At 38.5% G+C, this 17,338-nt stretch overlaps 1 protein-coding gene across 2 annotated transcripts in view; it reads left to right on the top strand.

Moving 5' to 3' along the window:
• The window catches only part of SAMD12 (sterile alpha motif domain containing 12), a 179,773-nt gene that overhangs the window by 16,947 nt on the left and 145,488 nt on the right, over positions 1-17,338 (top strand). For both annotated transcript variants that reach the window (XM_061994669.1, XM_061994668.1), the window contains exon 2: positions 437-612. In XM_061994669.1, the coding sequence (XP_061850653.1) occupies positions 437-612 (176 nt within the window). The remainder of the gene's footprint in view (positions 1-436; positions 613-17,338) is intronic.

Below are 17,338 nucleotides of genomic sequence, written 5' to 3'. Positions count from 1 at the left end.
ACCGACTTGCTGACTTGCTGTGCACAGCTTACTCATCCCACATTGTTTAGGAGCGGGAATGTTGTAGTAATTGAAAATGTAATAGAAAAACTTTAACTTGCTTCCCTAGAAAAGAAAAAAAAAAAGGAGATATGGCTGTGTGATGAATACATGGGATACATTGTACTACCTTAGTAAAAGCTGTAAATTGAGGGTCTCAGGACATTGTAGTAGATCTAGTAGTGCACAGTTCAATACAGTAGCCTGCACTAAATAGCCTTATAGAGCACCACATTGCTTCTCATTTTCTTAAATATCTCACATTGAATCCATGTCAACATACAGCAGTAGCTCTGGTTGCCACCTGGCACTTCTTACTACTTTGTGATAAAAGTTTGTAACATTGAATTCTGCTTTCTTAATGAGTGTTTTCTCTTTAACATCTTTTTTTTCACAGCTATCCATTGCAATCTGAATCCAAAAGGTATTGAGCACCCTGTCTCCACAGAAGGTATTAGTCTGCAGCTTGAAGGTGAAGGAGTTGAATCGCCCTCTGTTAAGAACACTACTACTCCAAAAGGGCCTGAGTCAAAAGAGACACCTAAGAGACAAGTGGAGCCAGAGATATCTAAGGTAGGTAGGACTGGGTTCTTATTTCTTTTGGTGAGTCTTAAACAATCCAGGCTTCTTGAAGTCCTGGCTATTGTTTAAAAAGCATTTATTATTCTGTTAAGAGACATAGAAAAGTGCAAAAGTATCAGTCTGAAGAAATGGATATTAGAGGATCAAAGTACTGTCCTAGAGTTTTAGCCTAAACTCATCTTGGATATTGCACTGTTTTCCCAGAATCATAGAATGATGGGGGCTGGAAGTAACTTCAAGAGCTTGTCTGGTCCAACCGCCCGTGCTAAAGCAGGTTCACCTCGATCAGGTTGCACAGGAATGTGTTCAGGCTCATTTTGAGTATCTGGAGAAGGAGACTCCACACCCTCCCTGGGCAGCCTGTGCCAGGGCTGCCTCACCCTCACAATAAAAAAGCTTTTCCTTGTGTTTAAGTGGAACTTCCTGTGTTCCAGCTTGTGACCGTTACCCCTTGTCCTGTCACTGGGCAGTACAGAAAAAAGACTGACCACATCCTCTTGAAGCCTGCTCTTTAGGTATTTGCAAGTGTTGAAAAGGTTCCCCTTCAGTCTTCTCTCCTTCAGCCTAAACAGCGCCAGATCTCTCAGCATTTCCTCATAGGACAGAGGTTCCAGTCCCCTAATGATCTTGGTGGCTTTCTAGTGGACTCTCTATCAATAATTTTCTATCAATATTGAGCTGAGGAGCCCAAAACTGGACACACGACTCCAGATGAGGCCTCCCCGGGGCAGAGTAGAGAGGAAGGAGAACCTCCCTTGACCGGCTGGCCACATTCTTGATACGTCTGAGGATGCCATTGGCCTTCTTGGCCATAAGGGCACATTGATGACTCATGGTTAGTTTGCTGTCCACCAGAAGTCCCAAGTCTCTCTCCACAGAGCTGCTCTCCAGCAGGTCAATCCCCAGCCTGTACTGGTGCATGGGATTGTTTCTCCCCAGGTGCAGGACTCTGCACTTGTCCTTTTAGAACCTCAGGAGGTTCCTCTCTGCCCAGCTCTCAAGCCAGTTGCGATCTTGCTGAAGTGCAGCACAGTCTTTTTGTTCTCAAGGTGAAGGTAATTAGAATAATAGAATCTCTCTCAGGCACTGTGGAAGCATTTTTAAAATTACTTGGGTAACAAACAGACTGGGAATAGAAATATTTTTAATGGTTGGTTTTTGTTTGCTTGTTTATTTTTTTTTTTCTGGGGCAAGTAAAGGAGGAAAGAGATTCTGTGGATATATGAATATATATATGTTTATCTGGGTTTATGAATTTAATAAATGGTTCACTAATTTTATGTAAAATACCAGGTCAGTAGTTCTGTATCTGGTGTGTCACTGAATAAATGTACTTTAGAAGTGAATTCCTAAAGACAAATGAAGTGTCTGTTCTCATTCATAAGCTGTTGTTTCTTGTTTGTATGCAGCAGATGTGACTACCGAGTGCAGGTGGACGTGTGCGCTCCAGATACTTTGGATATAGGACAATAATGTGTCATATTACATAGTTTGTTTTTTTTTTTTTTTTTAACTAGAATGAAAAATAAGAGAATGTTGAAGCAAAGAAAAAGTTGGGAGAGATTCTTTAAAAGCCTTTATCAGTCTTTTTTAACTTTAAAAGCCTAAACCAGGGGTTTATGGGTGATATGTACAGAGTGGAAAATTGAGTTTTTACTGAATCTGACACTTTTGGTAGTTAACAAAGGATATAAAATGTTTCTTTTTTTTTTTTTTCTTTTTAAAGGTCCAAAAAAGGCAATAACAGTTAATTCAATGACTGAACAAGTAAGAATATTTCCTACTGTCATCAGTAGAATAAATTTAATATGCATACAGTAGTGATGTATTTAACTTTTAAAAAATAACATTTAACAGTATGAGCAGTAGTGTTGACAGTAAAAGCTGGATGGGAGTTCTCCATCCTGATTTTTATCTAAAATATCTAAATGAATACAACTTAAACTAATTTTGTTCTGTCTTAAGTCACTGAACTACATCCAGTACAGCTGGCATTAATCAAAGTCACTGCTACTTGCAGTCTGTATTGTGGCCAATTATTAAACATGTTTCTGATTTCTCTTGAACCCTTGAGAACAGGTTTGTTTGAGTCATCCATTTAGTAACAAGACCACCAACTTCTGGATGGGCAAAGTTCAGCTAATAATGCATTTACCCAGCGTTTTTGCAGACAAAGGCAAGGTAACCCTGACTGTATTTCAGCATCACCAGCTGAAACTCTGCCCTGTGTTGAAAGCTCAAGAGATACGTTAGGCTCAGAGGAAATCTTACAAGATTGGACACGAAGAAACTGAATGATGCAATGGAGTTTCCACTTGAGAATGGGCTCATGTGTAGTTGATAATTTAATGTAATTAAATTTAATGTAATGAAGCCCATTTCCATTGTCTGAGCTGTATTTGTTGGATTGATGAGAAGACTGTTTCCAAGGCTATCCCTGCTGGACATAGCTGGGGAAGAGGGTAAGCATAGTGCTCTCAAAGTAGTGAAATCAGCTATTGGTTTCCTACATCTGATTGTAGTAGCTTTATTTAGAAAGTTGAGCATGCTTCAGATTTAAAACCAAACCACCAAATGTTTTGCTTGGTGGAATAAGCTTGGCATAATAGACTCAAGCTAATGAAGTAGACTGTTTTTTCCGAGTGTATTGCCACCTTGTTAGCAACTTTGGATTCTATATGTTATATGAAGTTACTGATGTTTTTCATCTGGATTCATATGTTACAGCCTGAGATGGCCTGTCTTTCTGGCTTGTTCTGCCTTAAATTTGAAAATCCTGCTGCTTTGTCCCCTGAAATGTGAATATAGAGTTGAGTTTAACTTGTGTGGCTTTAAGAGTTGATAGAAGCTATCATTATGAAACTTCATCCATGCAATCATATCTGTACAGTGGAAAGATGAGTGGGAATAGAGGAAAGTATTGTAAATAGAACATTGTGGGCAGATCCATTTGTTTTTTATTTCCTCATTGCTGAGTTGTTTTTAAAAAGATTTCTTTGCAATCCTGTGTGTTCAACTAATATTAACATGTAACTCACATTGACAGTAGTGAGAGTTAAATATTGCACAAAGCAATGCTATGTAGCAAATGCTGTTTAAGATGCCTTATAGATCATCCTCTCTGCTTTCAGCTTTCTAATTCAACTTCACTGGGACCAGTTTCAGCACTTTAAACCCCTGGTTACTCTTAAAGTTTTACAGACCAAAGAAACAAACAAAATCTCTTTTCTAATGAGGTGTGTCCTTCTGTCCTCAGCTATGGACTTGCAGAACAGTAGTAACTCTACAAATAGATTTGAAGTTCCTTTTTTATGCAGCTACACTAATGTAAATAGGGCAGTGAAAGTGTTGGCTTCTGTATTTGGGATGCAGACAGCAGAAAGTGTAATGTGAGTGAAGGATTGCTCATTTAGAAGTTCCTGGTGAGTAGGGAATCTTAATTTTTATAAGCTGACTGAGGTAGAATTTTAACAGCAAATGGAACAATGATCTTAGTCTCCCTCAACTGGTTCCCGAAGGAACCACCTTGTTAAAAATCTTACTGAGTTCAGAAAAGAAGCCAAGATTAATCATATCTTAACTGATATACATAATCCAGCGAGACTCTGATAATGTATAGGATACAGTACAAATTAAGGAAATGATATGAAGTGTAAAATTACTTAGCTTTTTTTTGTTTATTTATTTTAAAGTGTGTGTTTATGTATCTTAATATACACACACTTCCTTAGTAATGGATTTTTTTATTATTCATGGTGTATTAAAAAATTTAGACAGTTGAGTGGATGCTTTTACAGAGCAGAAGACTTAATTGGAGAAAGCAGGAGGGTTTTAAAAAGACTCAAAACCATATTATTAAACATATTCTAACCTCTATTGTGTTTTATGGAAATCTTATCTTTTTAATTAAAATGCTACTTCTGGCTCTTCTGTCTGGTTTGTTTGGTTTTAATGTAGTTATCTCTAGATAAAGACAATGAAGACATTTGGAGTTACAGACAAGAATTCTGTTAAAAAAATACTAAGTTTTACTATACTTTTGAGGTTGTGTACTTCTCTAAGTATAGAGTTTAACAAAAGGTGACTTTCCTAACTTATTACAAAAGTATTAACTTTTGTCAAGGTTTTTCACATCTTGCATTCATAAAGCCCCGTTCGTTGTGAGCACGAGACCCAAATCTGGTCTGTCACTTATTAGAACAAGATTATTTATTCAGGGAGTTTTAATTTCTAACTAAAGTGTGCATATGTGGTGACACACTTTGTCTCATTATGTGGTGGCAGCAGTGGCAAAGGCTTTTTAATGGCAACTGCTACATTTAGACTTTTATCTTGTGTTAGCAATGGCAGATTTTTTTATCTGACTTGGAGACAAATTAACAGTCCTCTAAAACATTCATGAAAACCATGAAAAGAAACTGGTAAAAGAAGTGAGAAGCTTTTTTATCTTGTATTCTGTTGACAAGTGCTATATAGACAGCAACTCATTAATTCTTTTGGTTGTGTTTCCTTTCTTAAAAATACATTTTTTTCAAGATGAACAACACTGAAGGACTGACTGAACCCAGTAACAAAAGAATGAGAATTTATCTCAGTTTACTGTGCCCAGGCCAGGACCAATTTGGATTATTAACTGACTAATTGCAAGTTATTAAAAAGAAAAGTCTTAGTACTGTTCTCTAATGAGAAAACAGAAAAAGTAGCTTTTCTAGAAGAATTATCTGTGTGTTTTAATCAGTGTCTTTGGTTTCACAGTCTTGATCCTTTCTTAGTCAGGCTTATAAAATGGATTGAATACCAGAGAGGGTATTTGCCAAGCAGTGGTCCTGACAGTGAGTATGATGGAACATGCACGTTCATCAGCCATGGCTGCTTTGTATTCCAAGACCCACTCCTTGCTGCATTTTTTTCCTTTTGCAATAACTACTGAACTGGGGCAATGAGGTTTTACCATTTTGCTTTATCTTCCAACTATCCCTTACTTGTGAGACTTGTGACAGCCACAGTATATGTGCATAGGAACCCAGATTGAACTGACTGAAGATTTTGCCTGTGGAAGTGAAGGTTCAGCGTAACCCCAACTGGGCCGTTCCACTCCTCAAAGTTTTACTTCAAACTTGTATGGCAGGGTTGGGAGGATGTTTGAATTGCAGATTCTGGATGGTGAAATGTTGCTTTACTGACAGAAAGTCTGCCTTTCATGACTTTTTGCAGAGAACTAGTTAACAGATTATCAATGTGCATATCAGAACACCCCAATAAAAGCAAATAGATCTGAGGGAGATTGTTCAGGGTTTAAAAAATATTTTTAAGAAATTCTTGGTTTTCTCTCCTTGCTGCTTGACTCCAGTAGTGATGAAACACCACTTACTGCATTGGGGGTTTTTCTGACTAGCAAAAATAGCTACAGAATCTGAGCATACAGTTTGAAGTGGATTAAATATTTGGTAAATGTTAATATCAGCTAAAATAACTACACTTCAGGGCAATGTGCTTTTCTAATGTCTCATTTTGTGATTATTAGTAATACACAATAATTAGCGTGCTTGCTTCTATCTTAATTTTCAATAGACTTTTCCTTTCATGTCTTACATAATTAGGAGTATGCATTGTCTTGCTTTCTGGTGAAAGCTGAAATATTTGATGTGTATGTATCTCATCATCTCTCACAATATCACTGATGACTGTGACCTCTGGTTGAAGTCTGACGTTTCAGAATTGTACAGTGAACAAACCATCTATCCTGAGCACTGTCATGCTTGAAATGACCCTGTACATTTCAAGTAGCTGAGGCTGATGTTTCATGTCTCACTCTGGAGTTCTACTGGTATGAATGCAGTGCTGGAGTAGTGCTACCTGTACTGCAGAGTGTAGCTGCTTGTGTCAAAATTTACATTGTTACAAGCCAGGAAAACAAGAAATTCTGCTTTCTGTTAGGGTCCTGTAAACTGACTTATCATAGGGGACAAATGCCTGATCCAAATATATTTTTACTGTTATCATGTTTTTCCCCATTGCTATAACATCCATTCTTGTTGTAGTATGAAGGCCCACATTCTTGCAGTGATGTTTCCTGCATTCAGCATAAAAGATGTAGCTTCTCGTGTTCATCCTTTTCACCCTAACTGTGTGCCTGGGGATTCTGAAATACCATCTGTTCTGACAGTAGCCACGTGTAAGTGGGAGATATTGTCTGAGTTGGTTGTTGCCCAGGACAGTGAAGGGGAAAGATGGGCATCTGTAAAGGACTATTATTCATTTCCCTTTTGCTCACCCCTCATCACAAGGTGGGATCATTTTCCTATTACTTATTTCTACCTGTAGGAAGTCAATATAAGCAACTCAGACTAATATTTCACTCTTTACATGGGTACACAGAAAACAGATGAAGTTTATCACAAAGACCACTATTGATTGACCTTCCAAACTATTTAAAGGGATCCTTATCTGTACAAGTCTTCTCTCTATATGACTTCATCAGGTGATAATAGGAAGAGAAATTCCTGTTTGTCAGGCTTTTTACAGATGGACTTTTACCCAAAAAAATCAACGATGGAAACATTTTCAGTAGTTGCATGCACACAGTGTGGGCAAGTGAAGAGCAGCAAGGTGCTGGCCCTTGGGAAATGGTGCAGCCTGTGACCCTGTGGTGTGCTGGGAGCTATACAAAGGCACAGCAAAGGGGTAGTTTCTGCTGCAGGAAGTAGCTGGAGAACTTGTATGGGGCTGGCAAGAGCAGATGTTTATGAAAAGGCAGCTGAGGGAGTAGAAGAAGGGGAAATGTAGTCTGATCTGGCTCCTCTTGTCCTTTGAAAGCTATCAATGTGAAATTGTGTTCTTTCCCATTACACTAGTGTGAAAAGAAGCAGCAATTTCTGTATGTATTAGCAAACATAAGCAGTAAAAAGCCACGGTAGTACTGTAGAAATAAGTGGGATGTCTAATACTATAGACACATGTAGACACAGGCACATTATTTAAAAGAACTTCTTCTCTTTGGGGAAAAAGAATTATAGATAAAAAGATGGAGCAGCTTTTAGAGGAAAAAGCAATTCCATACAACGTGTACTTACAGTGCCAGTTCTGCTGTTTGCCTTGTTGTGAAGCTGCTCCACAAAGCCATCCAAACCCTTTGCTTTCACTTTGAAGCTACTCTAAGGGCTTCACAGAGGTTGCTTCAAAAATAAAGCAATATTTAATGACACAGCTGCCTTGATGGGAAAGGAAAAGTGTAGAATAGCCAGTAAAGAAAATAATAGCATTGTGATTAGAGGGATTACAAAATGTATTGTAGAACCAATTTAGCATTTAAAATAGGAAAGCAGATTAATGCTTCACTGCTGGCACTGCAGGTTCTGCAAATAATGCCTCTCATCTGACTTGTAACAATAATTTCATTAATCTGCCACATGTGTTTGCTGGACACTTCTGATAAAACTGATTAGTGATTGCAGTAGTCCACCTTTCATTCTATAAGTGGGGACTTTTTTCTTTTCCACTTTGAAAAGTAACATAATTGCTGAGCACTGGGAGTGAAATATGTCACAGTCACAAAAGGGGTGTGGGACTGTGATAGCCTCCATAATGTCTGAAGGGCGTTTCTTGTGTCATCAACCTGTCAAGCTTTCTGTCAGTACAGAGGTGTGTTAGGGAAGGGATTTCATTAGGAGAGCCTGGAAAAGGGTGGCCTGGGGAAGTCTTCCCCTCAGTTAACCATGGGTGGAATTGAACTTGTTGTTGAGGGCAACTTAAATTAAATGCCTATGTATAAGTTAGGTGTCTAAACTCCTGTTACATCTAGTCAGGAGGAGCATACAGAGGAATCTGACTCCATCTGAAGTGAGCACAGCTCAGCTGACTGTCTACATTTTGGGACTGCACTGACACTTGAGTTTAGATATTTGGATCTCAAGCTTGGTTCTGTCTTCTGCCTTACTAGCTAGCCAGCCTGCCTCTGTAATTGATGTTGAAATGGTTGTTAACATTTGATGGAGGTGAAACCTTGTGTTAGGACTTTGTATTTCAGGAGCTGCATTTAGCTCGGAAGTCATGCTTTGAAATGCACGTAGGATGGAGTAGCCCTATGTATACAGCTATGTTCAAGATGATCTTCTGACAAGCAAATACTGCTTAATCTGAAAAAAAAAAGCCTGTCTTCTGGGTTAAAAGGAAATTATTGTAATGTATGGGTGTTTCATTTTCCCTCCTTTCTTTTAATTGGTCTTGGCCCCTTGCTTTTAACTGGAAGGGAAGTTCTTGCTCTGTGACCCAGTTTTTCCAACTACAGAAGAAGGGTGATAATGAGGACCAATTAAAACTGTTGTTTCAACAGAAAACTGAGATTTGGAATAAATTTGCTACCAAAACTGCGTCTTTTGCATGTGTTTGTATGTAAAATTCTCTGTCCAAAAGCGCTGCAGTGTGTCCCTGAAAATGGGAAAATACTAGCTTGGTCTGACTGCCCAAGAGTAACAAAAGCAGCAGCACGTTTGCTGCCTGTTCTGTTCCTCTCCTTGGGACAGAGTCTTTAGCTGTCTGCAATGGCAGTTGGTGTTGAAGGCCTCCACTGGTGCTTTGTCTGTGTCATGCCTCTGATTTTGATTGGAAGTATTTGGTGAATGGGGACTAGAGTGTGCATGGTATTTGACTCCGAGGGACATCTGGTCTCATTTGGGGCCTCTAGGCACTGCAAAATTGCCAACAATAATGACCTTTGAAATTAAGGATGCTTTTCAGCATGCATTCATTTCACACTTTGCAAATACTAGTTCTTTTTAGCTATTTCTGAGTGATGCTAGATCTTTTTAGGTGTTTCTGAATGTGGGCTTCAGTCAGAAGTACTTCTGTTTTATCTCTGTTCCACAGTCAGCTGCAGATTACTGTGTGGATGATGTGCCACTGCAGGGAGCAGGGAGACAACTCTCAAATGTTAAACCTAACATTTTCAATGATGCTGTGTATTATCAGTGGGGCAGGGAAAAGGTAGGAAGAATGTCGTGTTTAATGAGAGACAATTCTTCTTTTTCCCCTCTTAATCTTTTTTGACTTACTAATTTGTAAGTGGCATGAGGTTTCCTTGACTGTGATGCCATTAAGAGAAACTTTGATACAGTGATTCAGCCTGGGGATGACTTTAAGTGCCTGTGTTCTGTTTCCAGTACTTCCATGCTTCTAGTTGTATTGAGGGGATGCTTTTACAATGTTATTAACCACTCTGGGCATTTGCAGGGTTAGTTCAAAACTAAGGATGATATCCAAGTATGTCAGATTCTTAAACCTAAATGAAGTGTTCTAAGTTTGCAATGGGAGAGCAGAGGGAGGAAGGAAGTAGTACAAAAGTATATTTCTCTGAATTTGGGAGATGTCAGCATTAATGTGCAACTGAAGTCTTTGGCACTTGGAAGAGACAAATGCTGTTGGTGATAGTGGCATCAAACATCACAAGTAATTTCACTTTAAAAGATTAGGGAATGTGAATCAAATTCCTTCATCAAATCTACAGTTAAAGAAGAGAAAAGAGATTACCTTCTGGTTTTAGGCTATTTACTTATTTTAGCTTGTGAACTGTATCTCATTCTGTTCATACAAATGTGTGAAGTTTTCTTATTCTCTAAGTATACAAGCTGTCATCTGCCAGCCCCATGAGACCCTATGGACTAACACATAGCCATCGTTTGCCCACCAGTTCAGTCTTAATCTGCCAAACTGATCTTTCCAGCCCCAGAGCCTGTATCTTTTAATCTACCTCACTGTGGAGAGCAGAGTTCACTTGAGTCAAAAGTGTTAGTTATAATCAGTTAAGGCTGATGAGATATTCAATCTTACTTAGTAAACTGTTGCCTGAAATGGGAGAAGCAGGTCCTGGTCTCTGTGGTGCAGTGCTATGAAAGCCCATCCGTGTCTGACTGACTGAATAACCAGTGGAATCTGTGAAGGGCTTTCCACCTGTCTGACTGGGAGTGTGCAGTGGGAGAAGCTCAAAAGGGGTTTAAGGAGGCAGCTGTGCTCTTCTCGGTTTTATGTGATAGTTCTTGCAACCTCAAGAGCTGCAACAGTAGAATCAGTTAGAGTGTGGAGCTTAGGCTGTTGAGGACGGGAGCAAGGACATGGATTTGTGTTATAGGAAACTGTTAAACTGACCATTTCTTCCAACATAAAACATTGCATTTCCTGCCTACCTGGAGGTTGCCACATAACTGCTAAGTCATTAACGTCTGTAGCATCAATTCTTCCACTTCCCTTACCTCCTACTTCCTCACCCAGAGATGGTCGTTATTACTGATTGGGGCTGTCCCCAGATCACGTACTTGGTAGAATTAATATTTCTAATTTTACCAATATCGAGGAATTAATATTGTGATGATACACCAAGCTGTACTTCTAGAGTTAAATGTGTCCCTGACATGCATATCTAAAAATAGGAAACCTTCAGCTCTGAACAAGATAGAATTACTGCATATCTTGAGGCCTTTTCTCTATCCTTAACGTAGAGAATCTTTTAAGTGGGTATTATGTTCTGCCTTTTTTCCTTTTTTCTTTAGTATCTGTAAGTACATCCATCAACTACTGATGACTTTTCTGACCTAGACACCCATTATTTTTTTTGCCTTTTTTCCATGCTTTAAACAAAAGCATGACAATACAGTCTGTATCTAATGGTTTTAGAACTGCTATTAATTCATCTTTCATTCAAGGCTGATTGCTTTCACTCTTAGCAGTACGCTCTAGATTGCAAAGGATTTCGTGAATGTGTTTTCATTATGAAAAGGTAGAGGTGACTGAACTTCAGCACACCTATATTGATAATACAGTCTTTTATCTAAATAAGGCTTGTATATAGCTTTGAAGAAGTATTTTAAAATAATCAATAATATTGCTGACTAAATAGAAAAACTTTTTCTGGAGATAAAGACCATCACAATCACATGTTCATCTTCAGATATAAGAGTGTCTCTGACTTCTCTTTTTATGACTCAGAATTATTTTGGTTTTTTTCAGGTTTGTCCTAAAGAACAAATAGCTTAATTGTCAGCATTTCAGCATTAGATGGTGATTTCTCAACTTGATGAGGAAAACTGAGTGTGTTATTCCATGTACTGAGCTTTCCTGAAACATTTCTTGTTGAGTGTAGAAGAATCAGAAGTACTTGTTAAGGTTCATGCTTATTAAACTATCACTATTGTTTTCCTTTTCTGTAGGTAAGGCTACTTTATGGTTTGCAAACTCTAGTTAATTCTCCATAGTAACTAGCAGCAGATTATTTCAGAAAAGCCTTTTGCCTGAATAGTTATCAGCTTTGTTTTCCATGGCAGTTGTTTCATGTTCTCTCTGTTGAAATAATTTAGTATTTGAAGGGTTTCATTTTTCAACAGTATTTTTGAAAGAGAGCAAAAAACCCCAAAACAGTGACAAATGAAATGCTCAGATCAGATAAGTCTTCAGCATCTGATTAAACTCTCAAATTCAGATGAAATTGAGGTAGTTGTATGTGTCCATTAGTACATATTGCTCCTTCTGGCTTTAGCTGACAGGAAAACACTATATTACTTTTTTTTTTTCCTGTGTGGACTTTTTCTCCCCTGCCCTAGTTTCCAGGTTCCAAAGGACACAAAAATGCTGATAAAAGCCAAAAAGAAGAATCATTGGAAAGGAAGTTGACTTAGCTTTTGATTCCAAAATGAATGCTGTAGAGTGTAGTCAGGTTACATTAAGAGGCCTGACATTTGGGAGGGAAAAACCACACCAGAGTGCATCTTATTGTTGTGGTCTATTATATTTTTATATAAATTGCAAGTCATTCTAAAAATACAAAATAAACTTAACAAATGAAGCTGAACTTAAAAATTAAATTAGTTCCTTTATACATGACACAATGATGGCAAACAAAACTCAATCACTCTTGATAAAATAATCTTTTTAACTCTTTTCTACATGTTCTTCATCTTCTTTCTTCCATCCTCCTCACCCAATGGTTAGATTTTTGTTCTGAGTTTTTGTTCCTGTCCCCTGCTGTGTTTTTGTTTGATTTGTTTTTTGTTTGATTTGTTTATTTGGGATTTGGGAACCTTTTTTCCCCTTGGCATCCTGCAAAGACTTCAGCCAGATTGCAGAGGGAGGGGACAGAATGGAGTAAAAGTGGAAGTGCCTCCTAGCGAGCTGAACAGATGATGGAGCACCCCATTTAGTGGTGTATTTCCTGCAGCAAGTTTGTCCTCAGGCCTTGCTTTCTCTAATTTTGAGTCGACTGTTCAGTTCTTTGACTTCAACGGGTTGATGATAATTTATCATCCCCCTGAATTATCTCACTCTGGCTCTTATTAGTGATAGAGTACTAGTTGGTCAAGAGCAACCAGTGAGAACTGCCTCCTCTAGCACCGTTTCCTTGTTAATTTGGCTCATTTTAGTCACTTTGCCATGTTGACGGTAGTTAGGAAGAGTATTGCTTTGCTACTTTTGCTGCTGAAACAGAAGTCTGTTGAAGTGCTATCTAAATAGAACTGGGAGAAGCTTAAATCAGATTAGGAGAAGGAACCTGAGATACCTAAAAGAGTATCATTCACAACCAATTCTGTTATGATTTTACACCACTTCACCAGCTTTACCAAATGCTTCAGTTTGTCCTAATGTGTCAGAAATGAGAATTTGGTGATCTTACAGTGAAATGAGAGATTGCAAATGTATTTTGTGCAGAGAAATGTAGCAGCCCTCTGCATCCGGTGCTATAATTACATGAACAATAGGGAGCAGTGAAATTATCCATCTCATAGCCTGGGGTATATGATTGAGCTCAAATGATCAAAAGAAAAAGCTGAGAAAGGCATAGGCTGCAGGGATAGTAGGTGGATGATGGAGATCAGTCAAAGTAGTAGAATGTGTGCAGCAAAAAGGAATTTGATTGCAGAGGATGAAATATAGTGCAAAGGAAGAATAATTTCTAGGATGAGTCTGAATATGCCACTATATTTAGAAACTTCAGATTTGAGGAAGAGGTAAAAACAGAAAATTGTTGCTGCTGCATGCAAATACACTAGAAGAATAAAACTTTTATGCTGACACAAGCAAATAGGGCTGTAAAAAAAGGTAGAACTTGAAACTTTCTTACCTATTAGAAAATTTCTCTCTTAATTTTATTAATAACTATGAATCTGCTACCTGTATAAACAGATTGACTACAACCTCTCCCTTAGCAAAGCCTGTGTTGGTTGTTTTACTTTAATAGTGTTCTGAATAGATTTGAGAAGGATTATTGTATAAAAACAGCAAATTCAGTTCATTGACCTTTGGAACCTACATGAAATATAAAAATATAAGTGATGATCTTTAGATTTGTTATGTTTTAATTAGTGAAGCAGCACAAAAACTCTACATGAATAGTTCTCTTTTACTTTTCATTTTTAAGATTATCACAAGTGGTTCTAAGATTTCAGGACCTGTGAATTTTGATCAGTTTGTTAGAAGAGTTTTCTAACTTACTGTCTTTATTCTCTCCAAACATACCTAAAAAATAATCTGTCTTTTACTGATGTTGCCACACAAATCTTACACAGTAAGTAATTGCAGCAGTGGGGACAGGTACTTTCAAACATGATGGGAGTTGGAAGGGACTTCTAAAAACCATCTAGCCCACCCCCCTGCTCAAGTAGATCCACCTAGATCAGGTCACACAGGAACGTGTCCAAGTGGGTTTTGAAAACCTCTGGAGAAGGAGACTCCACACTCTCCCTGGGCAGCCTGTCCCAGGGCTCCCTCACCTGAACAATATTTTTTCCTTAAGTTCAAGTGGAACTTTTTATCTTCCAGTTTTTTTCCATTACCCCTTGTCCTGTCACTGTAGACACTAAAGAAAAAAAAAGTTGCCCTGTCCTCTTGACATACACCTTTTAAATACTTTTAAGTATTAATGAAGTCCTCCCTCAGTCTCCTCCAAGCTGAACAGTCTTAGATCCCACAGCCTTTTCTCACAAGAAAGATGCTCCAGTCTCCTGATCATTTTGGTGGCCCTGTGCTGGACTCTCTCCAGATCATCAGGTCCAAACACTAACCTAACATTGCCAAGCCCACTACAAAACCATATCCCTCAGTACCTCATCTATGTGTCTTTTAAATACTTTCTGAGGTGGTGACTCCACCATCTCCCTGGGCAGACTGTTCCAGTGTTTAACAATGCTTTTGGTGAAGAAGATCTTCTTAATCTTCAATCTAAACCTCCCTTGGCACAACTTGAGGCTGTTTTTTCTTGTTGTGTCATTCATTACTTGGGAGAAGAGACTGACTACAACCTCCTTTCGGGTAGTTGTAGGATGAGTGATCATATCTCCTCTCAGCCTCATCTCCAGAGTAAATACCCTCAGCTGCTCCTCATCAGACTTACACTCCAGACCCCTCACCAGCTTTGTTGACTGACTCTGGACATGCTGCAGCACCTCAGTGTCCCTTGTTCTTCTAGTGAGGGGCTCAAAACTGAACACAGTATTTGAAGTGCAGCAACAGCAGCACCGAGTACAGGGGCATAATAACTTCCTTGGTCCTGCTGGTCATAGTCTTTCTGATACAAGCCAGGGTGCCATTGGCCTTGGCTACCTGGGCACACAGTACTGTATTCAAAGAAAAAAAAAAAGTAGTAGAATAAAAGTGAGGAAGAAACCTACCTCCCTGTAATCTCTTCCATGAGAACCTTGAAAGATATTTTGTGTTGTGAAGTAAACCTTGAAGGTTTCAGTGATCACAAGGTAATTCTGTCATACCTAGGGACAATTCTAAAGTATTTGGTGGAAAATCCTTGTTGACTAAGGAGATTTGAAAAGTATGTCCTCATAAAGAGCTGGTAATAAAATGTTAATTGTAAAATGGTGGTATATATACCTGTGTACAAGGGGTGAGCAGCTCCACATGAGAAGCTTCAATGTCAAAGTGAAATATGAGAGAAACAGGAATGTTCTGCTGACTGCTAGAACTCTGCTGCTGTGTCTTGGAGTGAGTGGACTGTCTTGGAGTGAGTGGACTGTCTTGTGAGCCTTGAGCAGGAGAACAGCGTAAATGGCATAGAAGAGACAGAGCAGGTAAGAAAGAAAATGTGAAAAGTACTACAGGTCTCTAAAGGAAAGCTGAATTCCTTAAAAGCTAGATTATCTGGAAGCCTCATGCAGTGCTTTGCAAAACTGTCTGGGTCTGTCAAAATAATGCCTGTCAGTAGATGGTGCTCTTTATACCAGCTGTTTACTCATGCTGCCTGTATTTGGCTGTATTTTCATGTAAAAGGTCTGGTAACATTCCTTAACAGTTCATTTATCTGAATGCTGATGTCTGGAAGATTAGAAAATGGAGGCTTTTAAGAGGCTGCCAAAACAACAAAAAAAGTGTTGACTAGATTCCTTTGAAATATCCTCCATCCTTGCACTTTTTCAACAACTTCTTTTGCTTGTGAATGTGTCTTGTTTTGAACTTGGACAAATTCAGAAGTTTCCAACATAAAAACGTTGAACAAACACTGAAGAATATATAGCAAACTAATTCAGTTTGGCAACTGTAAGACTATGCAATAACATGATCTAAAATAAAACTGAAAAGCAGATTTGACAAGTCACTTGTTTAAAAGTTTTCTTTTGCATATAAACTTTGTAATTTTACCTTCTGTTTCTGGATAGATAGGAATAAGTTTCTTTTTAAATGCAGTGCTTCTTAGAAAGGACTTGAATGAATTAAGGTAATTGTGAGTTTTACCTGGAGTCGTTTATTCAAGCTGCATAAAAATGAAGATTCTGTATTAATGTGATTGAAGTATTATTGGACCTGCCTGCATTTTTTATTATTCAGAAAATATGCCAGCTCTAGAGGAAAAAAGTTAAAAGTGTTAATTGTGTAAAAATATCACTTGCCAAAGACTGCTGTTGAGATGAAAGCCTCGATCTGGGCAGCAAGAACAGCATGTCTGATCTAATGGGGAATTTGAGATGGTTGAAGTTACATATGCAGTGGTCTCTGTATAGAACATCAGCTACTTAACCAAGAGTTAGATTTTTGGCTTGTGAGATGAATTTTCCCCAGGAGTGAATATTGAGAACTGCATGCTGTTCACTGCCTGACACTACTAGTCTTTCTGCAAATGGAAACTGAAGGATTAGCTTGTATTTTTCATGTAATCTTAAACTGCAGGCAAATGATACAAAAAGTGAGCTGAGTTCCTTTCAGAGATGTAATTAAACGATTTCTATTTCTCATTCAGGGCCACTTTGTCTTCCCAGCACATTGATTTAGATATCCCTTCACAGATCTCTCTCCAGAAAAGATACATATTTTATGTACTTCACGCATTACAGCACATTAATATTGTTGCTCACGATGCTTACCTTACCTTCTGGTAGCCCTTCTTTCACCATCATCTCTTTATGACTCAAGTTCCCTATGTTGAGGTTAAGTGTGCATAATATATTTGTTGAAAAGCTCAAGTCCACGTTTCTAGGGACATCTCACAGCTGCCTGTCCCAAGAAGATCCTACCGGGACATTCTGCGCTGGATATAAAAACAGTAACTGGAATGGAAGATGCCAATCTTCACTTGACTGGTGTACTTCCCTGGGAAAGCCCCATTTTCACATGAAGGGCTTGATTTAGGAGATATATTCAGAGCATGGCAACTTCTACCCCTCACCCTGCACCCCCTTGGTCTGGTCTGCTGAGTCTCATCTATATGGGAGTTTTATAGCTCAGTTTTAAGTCT

Source organism: Colius striatus, chromosome 4 (genome assembly GCF_028858725.1).
Source record: "Colius striatus isolate bColStr4 chromosome 4, bColStr4.1.hap1, whole genome shotgun sequence".
NCBI classification, from domain to species: Eukaryota; Metazoa; Chordata; class Aves; order Coliiformes; family Coliidae; genus Colius; species Colius striatus.
This window is presented reverse-complemented; position numbering and strand designations above follow the sequence as displayed.